At 35.3% G+C, this 25,860-nt stretch overlaps 2 protein-coding genes across 11 annotated transcripts in view; one reads left to right on the plus strand and one right to left on the minus strand.

The window, feature by feature from the left end:
• Positions 1-18,331, plus strand: part of MNS1 (meiosis specific nuclear structural 1) — a 36,622-nt gene extending 18,291 nt beyond the window's left edge. For both annotated transcript variants that reach the window (XM_033190013.1, XM_033190014.1), the window contains exons 4-10: positions 2,033-2,135; positions 4,289-4,518; positions 5,100-5,316; positions 5,414-5,521; positions 12,788-13,045; positions 15,705-15,830; positions 17,939-18,331. In XM_033190013.1, coding sequence (XP_033045904.1) covers positions 2,033-2,135; positions 4,289-4,518; positions 5,100-5,316; positions 5,414-5,521; positions 12,788-13,045; positions 15,705-15,830; positions 17,939-18,031 — 1,135 coding nt within the window. In that variant the 3' untranslated portion in view covers positions 18,032-18,331. The remainder of the gene's footprint in view (positions 1-2,032; positions 2,136-4,288; positions 4,519-5,099; positions 5,317-5,413; positions 5,522-12,787; positions 13,046-15,704; positions 15,831-17,938) is intronic.
• Positions 18,332-18,579: 248 nt separating this feature from the next.
• The window catches only part of TEX9 (testis expressed 9), a 79,630-nt gene continuing 72,349 nt past the window's right edge, over positions 18,580-25,860 (minus strand). For 8 of the 9 annotated variants that reach the window (XM_033190022.1, XM_033190020.1, XM_033190021.1 and 5 more), the window contains 2 exons: positions 19,561-19,695; positions 18,580-18,886 (listed from right to left, as the gene is read on the minus strand). In XM_033190022.1, coding sequence (XP_033045913.1) covers positions 18,809-18,886; positions 19,561-19,695 — 213 coding nt within the window. In that variant the 3' untranslated portion in view covers positions 18,580-18,808. The remainder of the gene's footprint in view (positions 18,887-19,560; positions 19,696-25,860) is intronic. The other variant, XM_033190017.1, reaches the window with a different exon arrangement.

Raw genomic sequence — 25,860 nt, forward strand, 5'->3', positions numbered from 1 at the left:
ATTCATACAGCCAATAGACACATGAAAAAATGCTCATCATCACTAGCCATCAGAGAAATGCAAATCAAAACCACAATGAGATACCATCTCACACCAGTTAGAATGGCAATCATTAAAAAGTCAGGCAACAACAGGTGCTGGAGAGGATGTGGAGAAATAGGAACACTTTTACACTGTTGGTGGGATTGTAAACTAGTTCAACCATTATGGAAAACAGTATGGCGATTCCTCAGGGATCTAGAACTAGATGTACCATATGACCCAGCCATCCCACTACTGGGTATATACCCAAAGGATTATAAATCATGCTGCTATAAAGACACATGCACACGTATGTTTATTGCGGCACTATTCACAATAGCAAAGACTTGGAATCAACCCAAATGTCCATCTGTGACAGACTGGATTAAGAAAATGTGGCACATATACACCATGGAATATTATGCACCCATAAAAAAGGATGAATTTGCGTCCTTTGTAGGGACATGGATGCAGCTGGAAACCATCATTCTTAGCAAACTATCACAAGAACAGAAAACCAAACACCGCATGTTCTCACTCATAGGTGGGAACTGAACAATGACATCACTTGGACTCGGGAAGGGGAACATCACACATCGGGGCCTATCATGAGGAGGGGAGAGGGGGGAGGGATTGCATTGGGAGTTATACCTGATATAAATGACGAATTGATGGGTGAACATGGCACAAGTATACATATGTAACAAACCTGCACGTTATGCACATGTACCCTAGAACTTAAAGTATTAAAAAAAAAAAAAAAAGCTGAACATGCATCTACTGTATGACCTGATCATTCCACCCCTAGCTATTTATCCAAGAGAAATGAAAGCCTATGACCACAAATAACTGGTACTGAGATTTCCATAGCAGCTTTATTTGCAATATCCACATACTTGAAAGAACTCAAATGTCTGTCAGCATGCGAATAGATAAGCATGTGAGTGGATATCAATAATCTAAAATAATATCCTGCAATAAAAAGGAGTAAGCAATTACTATATGCAATAAATGGATGCATTTGAAAATACTGAGTGAAAGAAGCCAGAGAAAAAATGGTACCTGCAGTATGATTCCATTTATATGAATTCTGGAAAATTCATAATGCCTAAAGTGACAGCAAATTAGCTTGCCTCAGGATAAGTACAAACATAAAGGGGTAGAAGAGAGGTACCACAGGTTTATAAGGAAATGATTGGGATGTGTTCATGATCTTGATTGTAGTGATGGATTCACAGGTGCATACATATGTCAAAACTTAACAAACTATCCTTTAAACATGTTCAGTTTATTGAATACTGTACATCCATAAAACTGAAAACTAAAAAATTCAGTGATGTTGGATATAAAGTTAGTATATAAACATTGTATTTCTGTAAATTATCAACAATTAGAAAATGAGATTTGAAAAATCTGTACAAGAATATGAAAAATACCTAATGAAAAGTATAAAACTACCAAAATAAAACACAGATATAAAACACTAATAGACTTTTAAAAAACTAAATAATTAGAAGGATATACTATGTTTATTGAAGACTCAGTAATGTAAAGATATTGGTATTTTCCAAATCAATTTATGAATTCATTACAATCACAGCCAGTTTTGTTTATTGTGAAGTCTGACAAGCTGATTCTAAAATGTATATGGAAATGAAAGTATCAAGAATGGCTAAGACAGTCTTTAAGAAGATGACAAAAATTGGAGACTTATCCAGGATATGAAGATGTATTATAATTTACGGTAGTTGAGATAGTGTGGTATTGACATAGGATAAGCAAACAGATCAATGTAGTAGAACACAGCAGTCCTTTTCAACCAGAAAATGTAAGCCCTAATGCCCTAACGGCTTCCATTATATATAATGAATTATCTCTCCTATGGATCTAAAATAATAACCCGCTGTATTCCTTCTTTGAGTAAATTAAAAATACAGTCACTCAGTTTTCTGTGAGGTTTTCATTCTCTTATGGTCCTAACATTTAAATTTGTTTTTGTTTTTTTAAACAGCATTGAGCTCAGAGAATTGGAGAAGAAATTAAAAGCAGCTTACATGAATAAAGAAAGGGCAGCTCAGATTGCTGAAAAGGATGCCATTAAATATGAACAAATGGTAATCGGGTTTCTGGTCATTGTTTTTAGCTTCATTTAGAAAAGAAAAATTAGACTTGTTTCTTAAAAATTGTCATATTGTATAAAGAATTTACATTGCTAGATTTCTTAAATATTTGTAAATTTTCAGATCCTTAAGATGTAGAAAATCCTGAGTGATTTCATTTTTAGTATTAGAGCCTTTCGGAAACACAGGTTGCTGCTTAGAATGACCAGCTATATTCAGTAACTCCCAGCATTCTTTACAGTCTCTGATTATTCATTGACAAACTAGTACAGTACAGATTGTTAGCACGATAAGTATATTTTAGAATGTTATGAAATTTTTAAGTTTTTAAATGTGTTTAAGAGTAAACTACTTGATAATTTTATGTAGGAAACTTTCCTGTTTTATAAAAGCCGTCTCTTTTTCTCGTGTTTCTCTTTGCTTTTATCCCCTTTTCTAACTCCTGATAGGGTACCAAGTTGAAGATAAGAGTTACTGTTGGACATAGGAATCTCAGGCATACTCACTAGGAGTGTTACGCTGTATGAATATAAAATAGGGTTTACTGAATTAACAGTTAATTAAAAGGGTCCACATCATCCCTTGAGCTCTCATTATCAAACAGAAGGGCCAGACAATTATATATGAATGTACATATACACATACATATCTATTGTGTATGTCCACATAAACATATGTACACGCACACAGCCACTCTTATGGGGTGATATCAAAATACTTAACCAGTGCAGTGCAGTATGGGTATCAATTAAGAATAGATGCCATAAATGACACATATGTGTGTGGTGTGTGTGTACAATTGTGTTAGTATAGAAAATGTCTAGCGGGTACACAGCATGCTGTTAACAGCAATACCTTTAGGTGTGGCAGGTGATAAGAGAAGGTGGAGAGACTTCATTTGCTAAGACATAGTTCTGTCCTTTGAAAAAGAAAGTAGCACAAACAATATCCTGTTTGTCCAGTGGTTTGCAGTTTTAATTATCCCGATAGTTGAGGTTATTCAAGGTAGTTGTAGACGTTTTAATCTGACTCCTAAGAGAATGGTTGCTATTTTCCAAATAAAAATTGATCCACAAAATCAAAGTCAAATACTGCTAGGACTTGACGAGGTGTCATGTAAGTACTAGTTTTGGCTTTTTCTCTGAGCCTTAGTTTTCTTATCTGTAAAATGAGAACATTGTTTTCTGTAAGTGTGTGGTAATCTACACATAAATGTTATTGTCATCTCATTTTTTAAGAAAGAATTTAGTAGAGCATGTACAAAGAAGATAATCAGAAAAATTTTGGTCAAGTCATATTATCAGAGTATATGTTAAAGGCTTCAGTCATGTCAGGAATGACATTCAGTATTCATATTTTAATCTGTTTACTCTTTATGTTGCTGCTGACCATTCCATCATTTGGGATGTGATCATAAAAATAAAGCGTAGTTTAAAAAATTGCCTCAATATATTTCATTTAAAACTTATTTTATTAAATGATTTGAAAATGCTCAAAAGAAATAAGGGGTTTAACCCATCCAAGAAGAAAGACTGTCTCTTGACAATGAGAATGGTCTTGAGTGAATCAAAAGCTGCAGAAAATAGGCATAATAGCATCTGTGATTCTTTTCAGATAAAGGGCCTTTAATAAATCAGAAAGGGGAAATGTCAAGGGCCAATGGCAGGAAAGAAAGTTTAGGCTAGGAGAAACTTAAGAGCTGCTCAAAGCCATTTAATAGCAGACCTGTAAGAAAGAGGTAGTACCATCTTTAAATAGCAGCTGATAAACGATGAAGCTAAAAATGATGAAAATTGCCTAGCTCACTTTATAAATAGAATAATAAGATAATGACTGCTTTAGCAGCTAAACAGTTATTAAGAAAGTACTTATAATTTTATTCATTGTTTTTTGAATGTGGAGTTATTAATAAACCTTATCAGGTATTGTCCTGAGAGAGCTACTTGAAAGGATAGGAAAGCTTCTTTCGGGTCTGACTCATTATTCACACCCTTCAGGTAATAATAACTTACTTTTGCTTTTTAACCTAGACAGATGAAAAAATTTATATAAAAGACTTTATAATATTCAGTAACATTGGTGTAAATTATACTATCGTACTATGTTCAAATTTGAAAATGGAAAGATCAATTTTGTTTGAATAACAGAAACGTGATGCTGAAATAGCCAAAACCATGATGGAAGAACACAAGAGAATAATAAAGGAAGAGAATGCTGCAGAAGACAAACGAAACAAAGTGAAAGCACAATACTATCTTGACTTAGAGAAACAACTTGAAGAACAAGAGAAAAAAAAGCAGGAAGCTTATGAGCAGTTGCTAAAAGAGAAACTCATGATTGATGAAATTGTTAGGAAGATCTATGAAGAAGATCGGTTGTAAGTTTATCCTAACTTTCTTACATGCCTAAATGTTCACTTTAGATTGATCGTAGGTTTGTTGTGAGGAACTGAAACACCTAGAACAGTGCCTAATACATAGTAAGTGCTCAATAAATATTAGCTATGAACACATAAATTGGGACCAACTCCTTGTCATCTCTGTTAGCATAATTAATAAATGAATTATCTGATGATTAATAAATGCTTATGATTGAATGACCTAAACCTTTGTTTTTCTTATATATGCCCATATCATATGTCAGAGGACATGTATTCTGATGAATTTTTTTGGTAGACAGCTTAAGTATAGAGTGCTGCAAAGCTAATGTTTGTAGCATTTATGAAATAAGATGCATAAAACTTCATTAATAGGTTAGAGGAGACTATCACAGTATTTTACCCAAAGAAAAATTCATACCTGGCATTATATTTAGCACATAGTAAGCATTCAAAATGTTTGTTGCATGCACGAATGAAAAAAACTATAGTGTTTTTCTGTACATTATTGTGAACAAAATGAAATTACTTTTTTATATTTTATTGTTTGTGTTAAATCCGTACTTGTTATTGCTTTTCAGGGAAAAACAACAAAAGTTAGAAAAAATGAATGCAATGCGAAGGTATATAGAAGAGTTTCAGAAAGAGCAGGCTCTCTGGAGAAAAAAGAAACGTGAGGAGATGGAAGAAGAAAACAGAAAAATCATAGAGTTTGCTAACATGCAGCAGCAAAGAGAAGAAGATCGGATGGCAAAAGTTCAAGAAAATGAGGAGAAAAGGCTACAGCTTCAGAATGCGGTATTAAAATAACCACTTCTTTAACACTACTAAATTCTGAAATATTAGTTACAGAATTTGGGTCCTATAAATATTTGTTTTTTAAAAAATTTAATAGTTGACACAGAAATTAGAAGAAATGCTGCGGCAACGTGAAGATTTGGAACAAGTGCGACAAGAATTATACCAGGAAGAACAAGCTGAAATATATAAGAGGAAGCTAAAAGTAAGTTTCAGAAATGGAAAGAATGATTAACATAAAGAAGAATATAATTTTGAGATGAAGCAGAAGAGAAATAGTACATTTAAATCCAACCATACTGGTAATTACATTATATGTAAATGGTATACTACAGTTAAAAGAAATTTTCAAGCTGGCTAAAAAGATAGACTCAGGCATCAATTTATAAACTATTAGAAAAAGCATGATGCAACTATGTTGTCTGTAATCGTAACTTAAATATGAAGACACATAGTTTAAAAGCAAAAGGATGGTGAAAGATATATAACATACAGACACTAATCAAAAGCAGGTTGGAGTTGCTATGTTAATATGAGACAAAGTCAACTTCAGGACAAGCAATTCATGATAATACAGTAAATTCATCTGGAAGATGTAATAGTCCTAAAGGCGTGTGAACCTAAATAATAAAGCTTCACAATACATGAAGAAAAACTGAAAGGAGAAATAGGCAAATCCGCAATCAGAGTTCCAAGATTTTTTTTTTCTTTTTTTCTTTCCAACTTTTACTTTAGGTTCAGGAGGTACATGTGCTGGTTTGTTACAGGGATAAATTTGTGTGTCATGGGGGTTTGGTGTAACATTATTTTGTCACCCAAGTAATGAGCATAGTACTTGATAGGTAGTTTATTGATCCTCCCCTCTTCCCATCTCCACCCTCAAGTAGGCCCCAGTGTCTGTTTTCCTTCTTTGTGTCCATGTGTACTCAATATTTAGCTCCTACTTATATGTGAAGACATGTAGTATTTGGTTTTCTATCCCTGCATTAATAAGCATAGGCTAACGGCCTCCAGCTCCATCCATGTTGATGCAAAGGATGTGATTTTGTTCTTTTTATGGCTGTATGGTATTCTGTGGTGTATATGCACATTTTCTTTATCCAGTCCACCATTGATGGGTATCTAGGTGGATTCCATATCTTTGCTATTGTGAATAGTGCTGCTATAAATACACACATGCATGTGTCATTATGGTAGAATGATTTATATTCCCTTGGGTATATACCCAGCAATGGGATTGCTGGGTCAAATGTTAATTGTTTTCATTCTTTGAGGAGTCGCCACACTGCTTTTTACAGTGGTTGAATTAGTTTACATTCCCACTAACAGTGTATAAGCATTCCTTTTTCTCCACAACCTTGCCAGCATCCATTATTTTGTGACTTTTTAATAGCCATTCTGACTGATGTGAGATAGTATCTCATTGTGGTTTTGGTTTGCATTTCTCTAATGATAGTAATATTGAGCACTTTTTCATATGCTTGTTGGCTACATATGTATCATCTTTTGAGAGGTGTCAGTTCATGTCCTTAGCCTATTCTTTATTTTTTAATTTGTTATTTATTTTTTAGACAGAGTCTCGCTTTGTTGCCCAGATTGGAGTGCAGTGGCGTGATCTCGGCTCACTGCAAGCTCCGCCTCCCAGGTTCATGCCATTCCTGGGACTACGGGCACCCAGCACCATGCCCAGCTAATTTTTTCTTTTGTATTTTCAGTAGAGACGGCATTTCACCATGTTAGCCAGGATGGTCTCAATCTCCTGACCTCATGATCCACCTGCCTCGGCCTTCCCAAAGTGCTGGGATTACAGATGGGAGCCACCACACCTGGCCAGCCTATTTTTTAAATAGGGTCATTAATTTGTTTACATTCCTTAGAGATTATGGATATTAGACCTTTGTCAAATGCGTAGTTTACAAATATTTTCTCCCATTCTGTAGGTTGTATGTTTAGTCTGTTGATAACTTTATTTCCTGTGAAGAAACTCTTTAGTTTAACTAGGTCCCACTTGTCAGTTTTTGTTTTCGTTACAATTGCTTTTCGAGTCTTCATCATGAAATCTTTGCCAGGTCCTATGTCCAGAATGGTATTTCAATGCATAGTTCTCATTAATCTATAGACTAAGTAGTCAGAACCGCAGGATATAGTGTTGAAAGCAATATCAATAAATTTGACCTGACATTTAGAGAATACTCCACCCAACAACAGCAGAATACAAATTCCATTCAAACATGGAACATTCACCAAGATAGATCATATTCTAGGACATAAAGGAAGTCTCAATAAATTTTCAAGGTTTTACATAATACCAGATATGTTTTCTGACAACAGTGGAATGAAATTAAAAATCAGTAATGAGGCCGGGCGCGGTGGCTCAAGCCTGTAATCCCAGCACTTTGGGAGGCCGAGACGGGTGGATCACGAGGTCAGGAGATCGAGACCATCCTGGCTAACACGGTGAATCCCCGTCTCTACTAAAAAATACAAAAAATTAGCCGGGCGAGATGGCGGGCGCCTGTAGTCCCAGCTACTCGGGAGGCTGAGGCAGGAGAATGGCGTAAACCCGGGAGGCGGAGCTTGCAGTGAGCCAAGATCGCGCCACAGCACTCCAGCCTGGGCAACAGAGCCAGACTCCGTCTCAAAAAAAAAAAAAAAAAAAAAAAATCAGTAATGAAAATATACCTGCAGAATCCTTAAATATATTATAATTAAACAATATATTTCTAAATAAGCAATAAGAAAAGGAATAAATCATAATGGAAATTAGAAAAATATTTCAAACTAAATTATTTTAAAAACAGCCTATCAAAATATGTGATGTGCAGTTAATGCAGTGCTTAGAGGAAAGTTTCTATCTTTAAATGCATGTATTAGAAAAAATGGTTAAAAATTAATGAGCCTATGTCTGCCCACTTACACAGACATGTTTATGCAGCAGCATTCATAATAGTCTAAAAGTAGAAATAACCCAAAAGTAGAAATAACCCAAATGTCTGATGAATGGAAAAACAAAATACAGTATATCCATGTAATAAAATGTTATTCAGCTATTAAAAGAATGACAGACTGATCATGGTAAAACATGGATAAGCCTTTAATTACAAATGTAAAAGTATGTGCCTCAAGAATGTTATATAAATGATATCAAACTGTATGTAACTTTTTTGAGTTGGCATTTTTATTCAGCATAATTTCCTGGAAATTCATCCAAGTTGCTTGTGTTGATCATTTGTTACTTTTTATTGCTGAGTAACATTCCATTGGTATGTATGTACCATTTCATTTGACCGTTTGCCCACTAAAGGGCATTTGGAATGCTTCCAGTATTTAGCTCTGATGAGTAAATCTGCTGTGAACATTCAGGTAAAGGTTTTTGGTTTTTGCTTTTGTTTTTGGTTTTTTTTATTATACTTTAAGTTCTAGGGTACATGTGCATAACGTGCAGGTTTGTTACATATGTATACTTGTGCCATGTCGGTGTGCTGCACCCATCAACTCGTCAGCACCCATCAACTCGTCATTTACATCAGGTATAACTCCCAATGCAATCCCTCCCCCCTCCCCCCTCCCCATGATAGGCCCCAGGGTGTGATGTTCCCCTTCCCGAGTCCAAGTGATGTCATTGTTCAGTTCCTACCTATGAGTGAGAACAGGTAAAGGTTTTTGTATAAACATCAGCTTTCATTTCTCTGCAATAAATGCTCAAGAATGTATTAGCTGGGTTTTGTGGTAATTGCACGTCAGCTGTGTAACAGACTACGAAAGTGATTTCCAGAACAGCTGTAGCATTTAACATTCCCATCAGAAATGTGTGAGTTACGCAGTCTGTCTGTGTTCTCACCAGCATTTGGTGTTGCCACCGTTTATTTTTTAATTTTTTTTCTCCTCTGTCCTCAGAAGCTCAACAATTTTTTATTATAGCCACTTTTAAATATCCATGTAGTGATATCTTGTGGTTTTATTTTGCATTTCCCTGATGGCTAATGATGCTGAACATCTTTTCACGTGCTTATCTGCCATCCTCTTCGGTGTAAGATCCCCTTTGATGAAAAAGTTCTTCGTGTCTTTTGCTGATTCTCTAATTGGGTTGTTTGTCCATTTATTGTTGGGTTTTGAGAGTTCTTCATATATTCTAGATGCTAGTCCTTTGTCAGGTGGGTGGTTTGCAAATATTTTCTCCTACTCTGTAGCTTTGTCTTCTCATCCTTTTAACGTGATCTTAGAGCATGGTTTTTCTTAGAGCAAATGTTTTCCATTTCTATGAAGTTCACTTTATCAGTTTTTCTTTTTATGGATCATGCCTTTGGTGTCAACTCTAGAAACTCTTTGCCTAGTTCTTGAAGAATTTCTCCTTTTTTTTCCTAAAAGTTTTTTTTTTGTTTTTGTGTTTTGTGTGTGTGTGTGTGTGTGTGTGTGTGTGTGTGTTTGCTTTTCCATTTTACATTTCAGTCTGTGATCTGTTTTAATTTTTGGTACAAACTATGAGACTTAAGTCAAATACAGTTTTTGCCATTGGATTTAGTCCAATTGTTTCACACCATTTGTTGAAGTGGCTGTTTCTCCAACATTGAATTGCTTTTGCACCTTTCTTAAAACACAGCTGGCATGTTTGTATGGGTCTATTCCTGTGGTCTTTATTTTGTTCTGTTGGTCTATGTATCCATCCCTCCACCAATACTACACAGTTCTGAATACTGCAGCTATACGGCAAGTCTTAAAATTTTTTTTTTTTTTGCTATTCTAGTTCCTTTGCCTTTCCATATGAATTTTTGAAGAATCTCTATAAATAATTTTTGCTGGGATTTTGATAGGAATTGAATTAAATATGAATATCAGTTTGGGGAGAATTGAAAAATTCACTATATTAAATTCATGAACACAATTCGGCTCTCCCTTTATTTAGATCTTTGAATTTTTTCATCAGGATTCTCTAGTTTCAGCATACAAATCCTGTATGTGTTTGGTCACATCTAAGTATTTCATTTTTTGAGCGATTGTAAATGGAATGTTAGCTTTTATTTTGGTGTCCGTGTACTCATTGCTAGTGAATTGATATTTTTGTGTTTATCTTGTATCTTACAACCTTGCTGAATTCACTTGTTAGCTGTAGGAATTTTTTTCCCTACATAGTCAGGCATGTCTTCTGCCCAGAGATACAGGCTGTTTCTTCCTTTCTGATCTGTATATTTTTATTTCCTTTCCTTACCTTACATGATGGCTAAAACTTCCAGCACCACTGGCTAGAGCTATGTTGAAGAATAGTGATGAGAGTAGACATCACCTTTCCTTATTGCTGATCTTAGGGGGAAGCATTAAGTTTTTAACCATTGAGTATAATGTTAATTATAGGTTTTTTGTAGGTGTTCTTTATCAAGTTGAGGAAGTTCTCTTCTATACCTGTTTCTCTGAGGGCTTCTTATCATGAAGGAGTGTTAAATTTTGTTAAATGTTTTTTTCTACTGATACGATTATGTACTTTTTCTTCTTTAACCTAGTATATTACATTGATTGATTTTTGAGTATTGAACCAGCCTTGCATCCCTGTAATAAACACTACTTGATCATGGTGAATAATTCTTTTAATGTATGATCTGTTTTCTAATATTGGGTTAAGGATTTGTGCATCCATATTCATGAGGAATATTGGTCTCTAATTTTTTATATTGGTAGCAGGGTAATACTATCTTCATAAAATGAATGGGGAAATGTTTCCTCCTCTTCAGTTTTCTGGAAGAGATTGTGTAGAATTGGTGTTAAACGTCTGATAGAATTTTCCAGTGAAACCATTCTGACTTGGGGTTTTATTTTGGGGGAATTTCAAGTTATTAATTCAGTCTCCTTAATAGTGATAGGACTATTCAAATTACCTTATTTCATATTTGGTGAGTTTTGGTAGCTTGTGTTTCTCAAGGAAGTGATCCATTTCATCTAAGTTGTCAAATTTATGTGTGTATAATAATTTCTAGTATTCCTGTATTATCCTTTTGCTGTCTGTAGGGTCTCTAGTGATATCCTATGTTTTATTCCTGATATTGGTAATTTGTTTATTCATTAATTTTTTTTTTCTTGGTCAGCCTTGTTAAAGGTCTGTCCATTTCACTGATTTTTTTAAGAACCAGCCTTGGCCGGGCGCGGTGGCTCAAGCCTGTAATCCCAGCACTTTGGGAGGCCGAGACGGGCAGATCACGAGGTCAGGAGATCGAGACCATCCTGGCTAACACGGTGAAACCCCGTCTCTACTAAAAATACAAAAAACTAGCCGGGCAAGGTGGCAGACGCCTGTAGTCCCAGCTACTCGGGAGGCTGAGGCAGGAGAATGGTGTAAACCCGGGAGGCAGAGCTTGCAGTGAGCTGAGATCCGGCCACTGCACTCCAGCCTGGGAGACAGAGCCAGACTCCGTCTCAAAAAAAAAAAAAAAAAAAAAAAAAAAACAACCAGCCTTTTGTTTCACTGATAATTGTCTATTTTCTATTTTTAATTCCATTGATTTCTATAGTTTTCTTTATTATTTTCTTCCTTCTGCTTATTTTTGGTTTACTTTACAGTTCTTTTTATAGGTTCTTGAAGTGGGGGCTTAGATTATTGAGACTTTTATAGATATAGGTATATATAGATATATATATTCAAATATAGATATTTGACTTTTCCTACACACATGCATTTAGTGCTATATATACCTTTTCCTAAATGTATGCATTTAGTGCTATAAATGTCATCTTTTGTGAGATGCTTTAGCAGCATCTCACAAATTTTGCTATCTCATTTTTATTAACTACAATGTATTTATTTTCCTTGGCATTCCCTCTTTGGCCCATGAATTATTTAGAAGTGAGGGACCATTGTAAAATTATATTTTTTAGTATGTATGAAATTTTTCATAATAAAATGTTCAGAAAATAAAAGCTTATAGGAAAGGATTTAACTGCTCCAACTATATTTGAATTTCCCTAAAGAAGTACTGATTGTCATTGAGAGATCATTGTCTTTAAATTTTAGAGAATTTTGGAGAATGAAGGGAATATTAGAAAACTAGAGAGGGGTAAGTGCAGTTTTGATTTTGAGGAGGGAGTTGGAAACTGAAAAATACTTATGGGTGGTTTGGACAGCTTTTGTAATCAACAATCTAGAATGATTCATAGTTACCATAGATTTCAGATGCATAAACTCAGGTGTGCAAAAAAAGCTTCTGTAACAGCTCTTTTCAAAGCAGTTATGTGTTAAAACTGAGTAGAGAAACAAAATGGTAAATATAAAATTTATTCATGAGTAGCAGAAAACAATCCAAAGGTAAACATATTCTTTATCCAGCTAGTTTTAAAGGGATAGACAATGTATTATCATGAAAAGCCTTATAATTTTCTCAGTTTGTAATACTAAATTTAACCAATACTAATTTAACCAAATTTTCCCTTATAAATCTGGTGTAAGGAAATAGTTACTAAATTAACTTTTAGCTGTATTGTTGTTTAGGAAGAAGCAGAAAAGAAACTGAGAAAGCAAAAAGAGATGAAGCAAGATTTTGAAGAACAAATGGCCTTGAAGGAATTAGTACTACAGGCTGCAAAAGAGGAAGAGGAGAACTTTAGAAAAACTATGCTAGCTAAATTTGCTGAGGATGATCGAATAGAATTAATGAATGCTCAGAAACAAAGAATGAAGCAGCTGGAACACAGGAGGGCTGTGGAAAAACTTATTGAAGAGCGTCGCCAACAATTCCTTGCAGACAAAGTAAGAAAAAGTTGTGGGGTTTTTTTGGTCATTATCATTAAACAGCAATTAGCTCATGTATCATCCACTAAACATTTACTGAGAAGCTTTATATGCCAGACAATGTTAGTATGTTTACTAATATATATATAAATTTTCTGACCATTTTTGCTTCTAGAAAATATTTATTGATGCTTTCTATGTGCTAAACACTGGTTGGTATTGAGAACATAAAAGGTAAATAAAACTAAGTCCATGTCACCTATGAATTTATGGAATATATAAAAAGTAATTATAAATATGTCACGTACATGTGATAATAGGTTACAGAGCTATGGATGTTTTGGTATGGCAGAGAGAGAAACAGATCATGAACACCCTGCATGCTATTTTAAGAAGGTGGGCTTTTCTAAGGGAAGCCACTGAAGATTGGAAAGCTGTATAATTAAGATCTGCACTTTGAAAGACAATTCAAGTGAGAGCATTGAAGGTACATTAAGAGACGAGTAAGCTTGGAGATAGGCAGATCAGTAAGTAAGTTATTACAATAATCCCAGTGACAAGTGGTGAAACCCATGCAAATGGAGAGAGGATCCACCCAAGAGATATTAAGGATATGGAATTGATGGGGCTTGGTGACCAGTGAGATCTAGAGAGGTGAGTGAAGACTTAAGGATACTACTAATAAATAATACTATCGTTCCATCTTTTTAATTATTTTTTATTATTTTTATTTTAAGTTCCAGGATGCATGTGCAGAACATGCGGGTTTGTTACACAGGTATATACGTGCCATGGTGGTTTGCTGCACCTATCAACCTGTCATCTAGGTTTTAAGCTTTGCATGCATTAGGTATTTGTCCTAATGCTCTCCCTTCCCCTTATCCTCCCCTACCCCCCAACAGGCCCTTGTGTGTGATGTTCCTCTCCCTGTGTCCACGTATTACTACTGTCTTTAATGGGTGACTGGGTGATATCCTAAGGAATGAGTATAGAGGAAAAGAAACAGATTTTGAGGGGGCAAATAATTCTATTTTGTCCACCCAAAATGATTTGGGTGGCCCAGGGGAAGATTACTAGTTGGAAATGTAGATTTAAGTGTTGGAGATGGAATTAAGTTTTTGGCTTTGGACACATTGATTTATGTCTCATCCGTAAAACTAAATACTTATATTCTCTCACTTGATTTTTGTGGTTTAAGAACCAAATGGATAATATGTAGGTGTTTTGAAAATTGGTAGGAAGAGAAGAATTTACTTTTAAAAGGAAGACTCAGTGAGACTTACATGACTTCTTTTAAAACTATACAACGTAGGAGTCAAAATAATGCAAATGTTTCAAATATGAGAAATTCATGGGAATACAAGTGCTGTTATATTTCAGATTGGAGCTCATCTGTTCTCAGAAGCTAAGCAGAATCAGGCCTGGTTAGTACTTTGGATAGGAGAAAGCTCCTGGAAAAGTTAGCAAGACAACTAACTAGAAATCAGACTAAAACTAAATGGAAATCAGATAAAGTCACCTAATGCATAGACACTTATACAAATAATTTATGCCTTAATTTTTAAAGACTTATAAATGTTCCCAATATGAAGCTGTCGGCTTAGTTTTGTCAGTTCGATTGGGCAGCATTTTTGCTCTGCCCCCAAGGCAAGGACAGATCTTCATGATGAAACTCATTAACACCATTATACAATCCTATAAGGTCTAACTATGTTTTCTGGATTTCAGAGATATTCCTAAATAGGTATCTATAATTCTGTCTACCTCTACAAAAATCATATGGTCAGACAAAATCTGAAACTTCCCAGGAGGTAGTTTCCTACCACCAAAGCTATTCAGAATTTGTCCTAAATGGATACGTTGATTTCATAACTACCTAAACTATTTAATTTACTGTAAATTTTTCTTTTTAGGATAAACATTGAATGTGGCCTACCAGATCCTTCTTAGGAAATCCTGCATTAGCCCAAATTAGACTCTACCATTGGACAAAAACCTATCAAGTTTGCTTTCCCCTGTAACATTACAGAACTTTCCTGTATCTCCTCTTTATAAGGAATGGGTGAATTAAGATAGAATTAGGTTTGATTGCAAGTACAGTCTCAAATTAACAGTGGCTTAGTAGATTACTGTTCTGTCACGTAGTTCAAGTCATCTTTTCTATATGGCCCAGAATTTTGATGTGATTACGAGTATTCAAGAGCTCTTTCCTAAGAAATACTAGTGGAATTCTCATGCTTCATATCTTTTAATATATATATATAATATATTTTTAAAATATTTTAAATATATATTTCATATCCTTTAGATATTTCTGATCTTCTTTATTCACTTTTTGTTTTACACTGAAAACTCTTCAGCATCTGGCATATGGTAAGCATTCAGTAAATATTTACTGTATTAGGCAGTCACTCCTTTGAGTATTTTTTCCCTTGGTAATGAAGACACTTTCCTGAAAATATTTGTTTGCCTCCTTGTAATTTTAAAGGAATAATGATAGTAAAAAATACATAGATACGTGTACAGACATAAAATATATATTATCTAGAATCTTTTGAACTTAGTGTCATAAATAGTTCATCAGTTTGATCTAATTCATTGCATGAGTAGTTTTATTTGAACACTTCGTATAAGATTAATGTACTTTGTGATAACAAAATTTGATCTGCATTTCCAGCAACATGAACTAGAAGAGTGGCAGTTGCAGCAAAAGCGGCAAGGATTTATTAATGCAATTATTGAAGAAGAAAGGCTAAAACTTCTCAAAGAGCATGCTACAAACTTACTAGGCTATCTCCCTAAAGTAAGTGAGATTTATCTCAAGTTGTAATCTTCATGACCTTTAATAATGAAAAAAACATGGTATTTGGATTTTAGAGTGCCTAGGTTTTGCTCACTTCTTGCTCGGTTATGAAGCAGCGATGGGATCCTGTCCAGGCACTGAACCTCTCTGGGCCCATTTCAGTATATCTACAATGATTGGTCTTGGCACATTATTAGAGGTATGAGCTTGATTTACTGAATTTGTACTTTATTTACCACCCAGGCTGAAGTGCAGTGGCAGAATGTCAGCTTACTGCAACCTCCGCCTCCCAGGTTCAGGTGATTCTCCTGTTTCAGCCTCCTGAGTAGCTGGGATTACAGGCGTTTGCCACCACACCCAGCTAATTTTTGTATTTTTTAGTAAAGACAGGGTTTTGCCATGTTGGCCAGGCTGGTCTTGAACTGTTGGCCTCAGGTGATCCATCCGCCTTGGCCTCCCAAAGTGCTGGGATTACAGGCGTGGGCCACTACACATGGCATGAGCTTGTATTTTAGAGGTTCTTTTCTCCCCTTTTAGTGTATGAACTCTAAAGCTACCCTACAACAACTGTAGTACTTTTATGCCAAAGCTGAGAATGTGTATGAACACATTGTCATTGGTAACAACATAGGAACATGCTTGAACCGAGTTTGAGACAGATCTGCTCTATAGTAGGAAGTTGTAAGTAGTTAAACTTGATTTTTAAAATTCCAGAAGATAGTGAATTTTAATGTATACCGGAGACACACTGTGACTTCAAATAAAATAGTAACTGGCTGGGCATGGTGATGCATGCCTATAATCCCAGCACTTGGGGAGGCTGAGGCAGGAGGATCACTTGAGCCCAGGAGTTCAAGACCAGCCTGGGCAACATAGGGAGATCCCATTACTACACAAAATAAAAAGTTAACTGGATGTGGTGATGTACGCCTGTAGTCCCAGCTACTCTGGAGGCTGAGGTTGGAGGATTGCTTGAGCCTGGAAAGTTGAAGCTGCAGTGACCCATGATCTTGCCACTGCACTCCAGCCTGGGTAACAGGCTGTCTGTTAAAAGACCCTGGGTAACAGGCTGTCTGTTAAAAGACCCTGTCTTAAAAAAGTAGTAACAGTTTCATAGGACACATAAACATCTAGACTTATATAAATAAGATCATCATCTTTCAGCTATAGAAATGCCATTTCATATTTTATTCAGTAGAATCAAGTGCATATTTTACATTCAGTCTGGTGCTAAGGAAGGAAAAATATATAAAATATATAGGTAATTATTGCCTGGCCACAGGACTTTTGATAGTCTAATTGGTTACATAGGATTAAGGAATGCAAAATGATGATAAAATCCATATGTAATTAATAAATTTCATAAAATAAATTATAAATTGTAGGAATGTCTTTGGGATGTGATATTTTTGCAGAGGAAATAATTGTGGAGGCAGCAGGAGGGATTAATAAACTTGATATCCAAAAATGATCTTTATACTTTAGGTCCTAATGGCACCAAATGACCTCAGTTATCCTTAAAATTCTTTAGATTGCAAGATAAGTAAATATTTAATTTTGTTTTAAAGAGCCCTTTGCAGTATACTGTAGGGGAAAAGAAAAATAGAACAGTGAAGAATTCCAGAGGGTTTGCTTAAATGGCTTAGCTCCAAACCTGGATTCTTTTCTGCAACATTGATTGATTGATGATTAGCCATAGAACTGACGCAAGAAGAACCAATCCCACGCATGAATCTATCGAAGCTCACCCTTATATCATATTATAGAGCTATTTAAAGAAAAGGGTAGGGTACACTATAGATGAAGTGTCTTCCTATCTAGGTAATCCAAGCAGTAGAACTTGTAGAAGAGCTCAGATTCGTATGACAAGCTCCTACACTAGAGCTGATAAATCAGAAAATTGGGTCAGTCTAGGAATATTCACTATATGTGTAAAGTCTTATTTTTTTTGAAAAGTGTTGATTTTTTTTTAAAGTTTCATTAATCTATTGAATAGATTTCATTACCTTGGTGATAACTTTACTAACCTCATGTCTTTGTCAGTCTTAAAAGCATTTAGTGAAATATTCTGGTATTCAAAAGTAACCCACAAAATATTTTTCTTGTAGGGAGTATTTAAAAAAGAGGATGATATTGATCTGCTTGGTGAAGAGTTTAGGAAAGTATATCAGCAAAGGAGTGAAATTTGTGAAAAGAAATGATATCATCGAAATTGGGTAAACCCTAGATTTTTTGTATGTTACCACTAGATGTCAGCATAACTTTTGTTTTACAGTTCAGTGGCAGTAAGAATCCATTGTTTATTTGGATTTTGTAAGTCATCACTGAATTTATAACTTGTAAACAATTATCAGATAAAAATTAATTTTAATCAAACTGTTATGTTTTGTACTGATAATTTGAAAATCTGATTTCTACCACACTACAGAGCATTGTTTGCATCCCCATCCTCAAGACAGTATATTTACCTTGACTAATACAGAACTCTACCCCAAAGTGAACTAACTGCCTTCTCTCTGTGTTTAGAAACTTTACTGACTCGATTTAGGAAACTTGACTGACTCGATTTAGGCAGGGAAATAAATATTTGGAATTTTCTTTTAAAGCATCTTTTTCAGTCTACTTTAAAGGAGGAGAACTGTAAATGAAAAGAGTCAAGAATTTTATTATCTAATGTGCTTAATTGTCACGTTCAGTAAGAACTTAACAAACTCAAAAATAGCTAATAAGTCATAAGAGAGCAGAATCAAAATTTAAATTGTTGCTTTATTTTACAAAATATTTTTTTCTAATAACTACATATCAGAATAATGCATCAGTTTTATATCTCCCAAATCTAAAAAGGGAATTCTTTGAAATTATTTTGATTTCATAATCAAATATATTACTTATGAAGAGTAAAAATAATTCAAACCATTACAATAAGTAAAATGGGTATCCACCACATACTGTCATAGAGAGTAACTGAAGTAGATCACTTAGGAATCTCCCCATTCAAGTGCTTTCATAAATTCCTCCTCAGTGAAAGACAGCATCTTGGCAGCTTCAATATGCATCTGTTAAAAAAAAAATCAGTATTATCTGATTTAGTATTAAGAGTAGGCCACCAAACAACAGGAAGTTTGTAAAAATGTGTCGATAATATATTGTCAGAATGTAAGTTCTGTTGTAGGAATGTATACTGTTAATTCCAATAAGCATATTTGAAATGGTAGTAAGTACATTCAAGGACCAACCTATAGAATACTTTTTGTCTAACAGTAGTATTGAACCAACTTACTTTTAAGATAGATAATAATCCTATAATATTGTAATACCTGACCTTTGCAAAGAAGGAAAGTGTCAGAACTATGAATTTTTAGATAAAGCAGCAATAGTGGTTTGGAAGCAATGTTCACTCTAAGGTTTGAAGAGGCAAACAGTCCCCTAAGATAATAGTCGTTCTTTAATGCGGTACTTTCTGTAGTTGAGATGTACCTATACTGTATTTACCAGTCCCATTTTCTACACTAATTTACTTACGTGAAAATATCCACTTGCTTAGATGACACATACATAAATCTCACTATACATGTTAGATTTCATATGATTTCATATGAGTAATGCATTTTATATGAAATTCATTGCCTAAAGATGTCAAAAATTAAACATAGCTAAAGTGAAAAATGCTGAATTGTTTAGTAAGAAAGGTACAAATAATATGATGATTTAACTTTAATGACAGACTCACCTTTTGCCTTTTTAAAACATCAATTAATTTTAACTGTTTCTTGAACCCTATCATTAATTCTCCTTTTTGTTTTTCTAGCTTCTTGTTTTCTGATTTTAACACTTCAATTTTTTTGTGTTCTTCATTTGCTGTGTCCTACAAAAGGAAAAAAAGTGCCATATATTCTTTTTTAATATACAGCCTTTCAATGGAAAGAATTATAGACTATCGTCACAACAGTAATAAAAAGTACTTTTTAAAACTGAAATATAAATTTTTTTGTAGATAAAAATTGCTTTCCATTACTGAATTACTGGAATTTGATAGCTTTTAGTCATGCTTAGGTACTTCACATTTTAAAAAAAGTTTTAAAAATAACTCAGTTCTAATTCCAGTAACAGCAAAGTAGCTTGTATTGAACCAACATAAACTCTGGATTTGTGAATTTTAAAAAATATATTTGAAAAACATTTAAAAAATGTATTTGAAGGCATAGATGAATAATCAATAATAAGTAGAAACTGGAAGTGGTATGATCCTTGAAAGAGCAGAAATACTGGTTGAGATCCACATTCAACTAGCTTCTCCTGAAAGCGCTTTCCAGTTCGTGGGTTCACAGAGATGAGAACTCAAGCAAAAAGTAGTAGTCTTATTGGACTGAGGAGTCAGAGAGCAGGGCTGCCAAGGTGGTACAAATTTTTAAGTAGGAAATTCTAGAAAAAAGAGAGCCCTCAAAACATGCATACGTATTTCCCTCAAATGCTTGGCAGACATCTAAATACCATTTACAGGGTGAGACACCTAGGTACCTGTGAAAGGAAATGGCTGTAGTCTTTAGCTAAGCAGAGAATTTACCCACTTCCCATGACAAGGGGGAGACCAAGTTTGTAATCTTGGTAAAAATGGACTGGATAAGGTCTTTAGCAATTTGAGCAAAGCGGAAAAAGGGTCAGTAGAAATCATTAAGTATAGGAAGATCTATACTTGAAATGTTAAAGGAAGAAATTCATACAAAAGGAAAATGATACCAGAAGGAAATCTGAATCTCTGTACACACACATAAAAAAGATGGAGAAAAAAATAGAAATAGTAATGTGAAATCTATCTATAGATATGTGTGTGTGTGTGTGTGTGTGTGTGTGTGTATATGTATACACACCTTTTCTTTTCAAAAAAAAAAAAACACCTCTTTAAAAGATACAGTGTTGTCAGCAAAATGGTGGATTAGGAAGCTCCAGGCCTTTGCTCCCCCATTAAAAGACTGAATATATGATACACAGACCACAGTAGCTTTGGGAGAGCTCTAGAAACCAGTCAGTCAGCAGAAGCAACCAAGAGAATGCCTAACTAAGAGAAGGCCATACTCAAAATAGTAGGAAATGTCGTGGTGTTTTTCTCACCCTTTCCCCACATACTCCCTCGCACAGCACAGTCAGGAAGAAGCCACCCAATTCCCAGTTCCCTCCCTTGGAATGGAAGGAAAAGAGTAGACTTGCTTGCAACATTCTGGTTTTTCTGGGGCCTGCCTGAGGGACTGGTATCTGTCTTGCCTGACTCAGTACTGACGGGAACAGCTGCGTCATTTGGATATCAGGTTGGAAGTTGCAGAAACAGGTGGTTGGTACCACTGAATGTGAGAGGTGCAGTGAGTCCACAGAACTGCAGGAACCTGGTGGCAAAAAATTATAGGCAGAGGAATACAATACAGCATCTAAATCTGTGAGAAGTAGTGAGACTTTTAGGTAATTAGGACATTTAAAAGAAGCCATGTGTATAGAAAACTGGAATTAAAACACACAGGCCAAGGAAAGACACATCCCCAGAAAAGGTTTGAAGAGAACCTCAAGACTTTACTCCATGCTGATTAGTGAAGGTCTTTGCTTGCATGCAGCCAGTCTGCAAGACCGAGAGAACTGTTTTTTCAAACATCCATTTTTCAACGTTAAGATCACAAGACATCCGGCCGGGCGCGGTGGCTCAAGCCTGTAATCCCAGCACTTTGGGAGGCCGAGACGGGCGAATCACGAGGTCAGGAGATCGAAACCATCCTGGCTAACACGGTGAAACCCCGTCTCTACTAAAAATACAAAAAAATTAGCTGGGCGAGGTGGCGGGCGCCTGTAGTCCCAGCTACTCGGGAGGCTGAGGCAGGAGAATGGCGGGAACCCGGGAGGCGGAGCTTGCAGTGAGCTGAGATCCGGCCACTGCACTCCAGCCTGGGGGCAGAGCGAGACTCTGTCTCAAAAAAAAAAAAAAAAAAAAAAAAAGATCACAAGACATCCAAAGAAACAGGGAAACATGGACCATATTAAAGGAACAAAATTAATATCCAGAAATTTATCCTAAAGAAACAAAGGCTTCTCACTTATTAGACAAGGACTTTAAAGTAACTGCCATAAATATGCTGCATGAGCTGAAGGAGAATATTGACAACTAAATGAAATCAGGATACCTATATAATAATAAAATGAGACTATTAACAAAAATTACAAAAAAGAACAAAACAAATTCTAAAGCTGCAAAATACAGTAACTGAATTGAAAAATTCACTTGAACGGTTCCAGCAGAACAGGTCTTATACCTGCTGAACAGGTATAAGAAAGAATGAGCGAGCTTTCAGACAGGTCATTTGAAATGAGCAGGTCAGAGAAGCCAAAAGTAAAAGAATGAAGAAGAAAAGTGAACAGCAGCTAAGGGACACCATCAAGTGGGCCAATATGTATATTAGTGTAATCTTAGGAGAGAGAGAAAAGGAGACAAATTACTTATTTGAAGAAGTAATAGCTGAAAAATTGCCAAATTTAAGGAAAAATGGATATACAAATACAAAAAGCTCCATGAACTCCAAGTAGGATAAACCCAAAGAGACCCACAGCAAGACACATTTTAATCAGCCGAGTGTCAAAGAGAAAATCTTGATAGCAACAAGACAAAAGGGCTCATCACATGCAAGGGAGCATCTGTAAGATTATCAACAGATTTTTCAGCAGAAACTTTGCAGGCCAGAAGTCAGTAGGATGATATATTTAAAGTGCTGAAAGAAAAAACACCTAGAAGAATACTATATCCAGCAAAGTATCCTTCAAAAATGAAAAAGAAATAAAGACATTCCTAGATAAAAGCTGAGGAAATTCATTACCACTATAGCTTCCCTACAAAATCCTAAAGAAAATCCTTCAAGTTGAAACAGAAGGACACTAGACAATAACAAAGCTATATGCAAAGATGAAATTCTCCAGTAAATGTAAATATTTGGACAAATATAAAGGCCTGTATTATTTTAATTTTGGTTGACATCTCACTTTTCATTCTTTCATAGAATTTAAAAGACAAAAGCATAAAAAATACTATAAATCTTTGTTAATGGGTACATAACCTAAAGATCTAATTTGTGACACCAGTAACACAAGGTAGAAGAGGGGCTGAAAAGGAATAGAGTCTTTATATACGATTGAAGTTGCATCATTACACAAAATGAACTAAACACTAAGGAAGGCAATAAGGGAAGAAATGAGAGGCTAAAAGTCCTCAAGACATACAGAAAACTGTGAACAAATAGCAACAGGCCTCCCAATAACTTTAAATGTAAATGGACAAAACTCCCTAACCAAAATAAATTGAATAGAAGAATGGATTTTTAAAAACTAAAATCCAACTTTATGCTGTCTACATGCAACTAACTTTAGATCCAGAGATATGCACAGATTGAAGGTAAAAGGATAGAAAAAGATAATCTGAAATTTTGTAACCAAAAGAAAACAGAAGTGACTACAGTAATATCTGACAAAATACTTTAAGTCAAAACTGTTAAAACATACCAAGAAGGACATTATATAAGAACATATGAGCCAAACAAAAGGGCCAGTTCAGCAAGAAGATAGATACAATTATATATGTACCAAACATTAAAGTGCCCAAATATATGAAGCCAAGCATTGACAGACTTGGAGAAAAGACCACTCTACAATAAAAGTAGACGTCAATACCCCACTTCCCATAATCGATGGAACTACTGGATAGAAGACCAATAAAGAAATAAGGGACTTGAACAACATTATAGACCAATTAGATTTAAAAGACATAAAAAACAGTTCTCTAACACAAAGGCGTAAGAAGGATATAATGGACTCTAGGGACTTATGGGTGAAGGGTGAGAGGGATAAAAGATTAATTGGGTTCAGTATACATTGCTCGGGTGATGGGTGTACCAAAATCTCAGAAATCACCGCTAAAGAACTTATCTGTGTAAGCAACACCACCTGTTCCCCCAAAACGACTGAAATAATAAAGAAAAAATAGAATCATATGCCACAACAGACAAATATGGAGAGACAGGAAGTAGATTAGTGGTTGCCTAGGGCTAGAATGTGGTGCAGGGTGTTGGGGGAATACAGAGTGGCTGTGAATGGGTACAGAGGTTCTTTTTGGGGTGATAAAATTGCAAAATTGATTGTGGTGATGGTTGCACAACTTTGTGACTACAAAAAACAACTTATTTGTATATTTTAAGTGGGCTGTATGGTATATGAATTATATCTCAACAAAGATGTTAATGAAAATTAATGAGGAGAATACAGTTTTCTCAAGTGCACATGGAACATTCCCCACATTTTATAAGACTGAAATCATACAAAGTATATTTTCCAATCACAGTTGATTCATAGAAATCAATAGTGGACAGAAAACTGGAAAATCCACAAATATGTGGGGATTGAACAAAAAACTCAAACTACCAAGGGCTCAAAGAAGAAATCACAATGGAAATTAGAAAATAATCATGAGACAAATTAAAACAAAGCTACAATATGCCAAAACTATAGGACAGAGTATAAACACTGCTAAGAGGGAAATCTGTAGTTGTAAATGTTGACATTAGGAAATGGAACAGAACAGAGCCCTCAGAAATAACACCACACATCTACAGCCATCTGATCTTTGACAAACCTGACAAAAACAAGAAATGGAGAAAGGATTCCCTATTTAATAAATGGTGCTGAGAAAATTGGCTAGCCATAAGTAGAAAGCTGAAACTGGATCCTTTCCTTACTCCTTATACGAAAATTAATTCAAGATGGATTAGAGACTTAAATGTTAGACCTAAAACCATAAAAACCCTAGAAGAAAACCTAAGTAATACCATTCAGGACTTAGGCATGGGCAAGGACTTCATGGCTAAAACACCAAAAGCAACGGCAACAAAAGCAAAAATTGACAAATGGGATCTAATGAAACTAAAGAGCTTCTGCACAGCAAAAGAAACTACCATCAGAGTGAACAGGCAACCTACAGAATGGGAGAAAATTTTTGCAATCTACTCATCTGACAAAGGGCTAATATCCAGAACCTACAAAGAACTCAAACAAATTTACAAGAAAAAACAAACAACCCCATCAAAAAGTGGGCAAAGGATATGAACAGACACTTCTCAAAAGAAGATACTCATACAGCCAACAGACACATGAAAAAATGCTCATCATCACTAGCCATCAGAGAAATGCAAATCAAAACCACAATGAGATACCATCTCACACCAGTTAGAATGGCAATCATTAAAAAGTCAGCAAACAACAGGTGCTGGAGAGGATGTGGAGAAATAGGAACACTTTTACACTGTTGGTGGGACTGTAAACTAGTGCAACCATTGTGGAAGACAGTGTGGCGATTCCTCAAGCATCTAGAACTAGAAATACCATTTGACCCAGCCATCCCATTACTGGGTATATACCCAAAGGATTATAAATCATGCTGCTATAAAGACACATGCACACGTATGTTTACTGCGGCACTATTCACAATAGCAAAGACTTGGAATCAACCCAAATGTCCATCAGTGACAGACTGGATTAAGAAAGTGTGGCACATATACACCATGGAATACTATGCAGCCATAAAAAAGGATGAGTTCGTGTCCTTTGTAGGGACATAGATGCAGCCGGAAACCATCATTCTCAGCAAACTATCACAAGAACAGAAAACCAAACACCACATGTTCTCACTCATAGGTGTGAATTGAACAATGAGATCATTTGGACACAGGGAGGGGAACATCACACAATGGGGCCTACTGTGGGGAGTGGGGAGGAGGGATAGCATTAGGATATACACCTAATGTAAATGACGAGTTAATGGGTGCAGCACACCAACATGGCACGTGTATACATATGTAACAAACCTGCACGTTGTGCACATGTACCCTAGAACTTAAAGTATAATAATAAAAAAATGTTTTAAATTAACAATGTAGTTTATAGATAAAACATATGACAATAGCAGAAACGTGGGGGGTAATGGAAGTATACTGCTAAAAGGCTCTTAAATTAT

The sequence above is a fragment of the Trachypithecus francoisi genome, unplaced genomic scaffold, assembly GCF_009764315.1.
Source record: "Trachypithecus francoisi isolate TF-2019V2 unplaced genomic scaffold, Tfra_2.0 Lachesis_group3, whole genome shotgun sequence".
NCBI lineage: Eukaryota > Metazoa > Chordata > Mammalia > Primates > Cercopithecidae > Trachypithecus > Trachypithecus francoisi.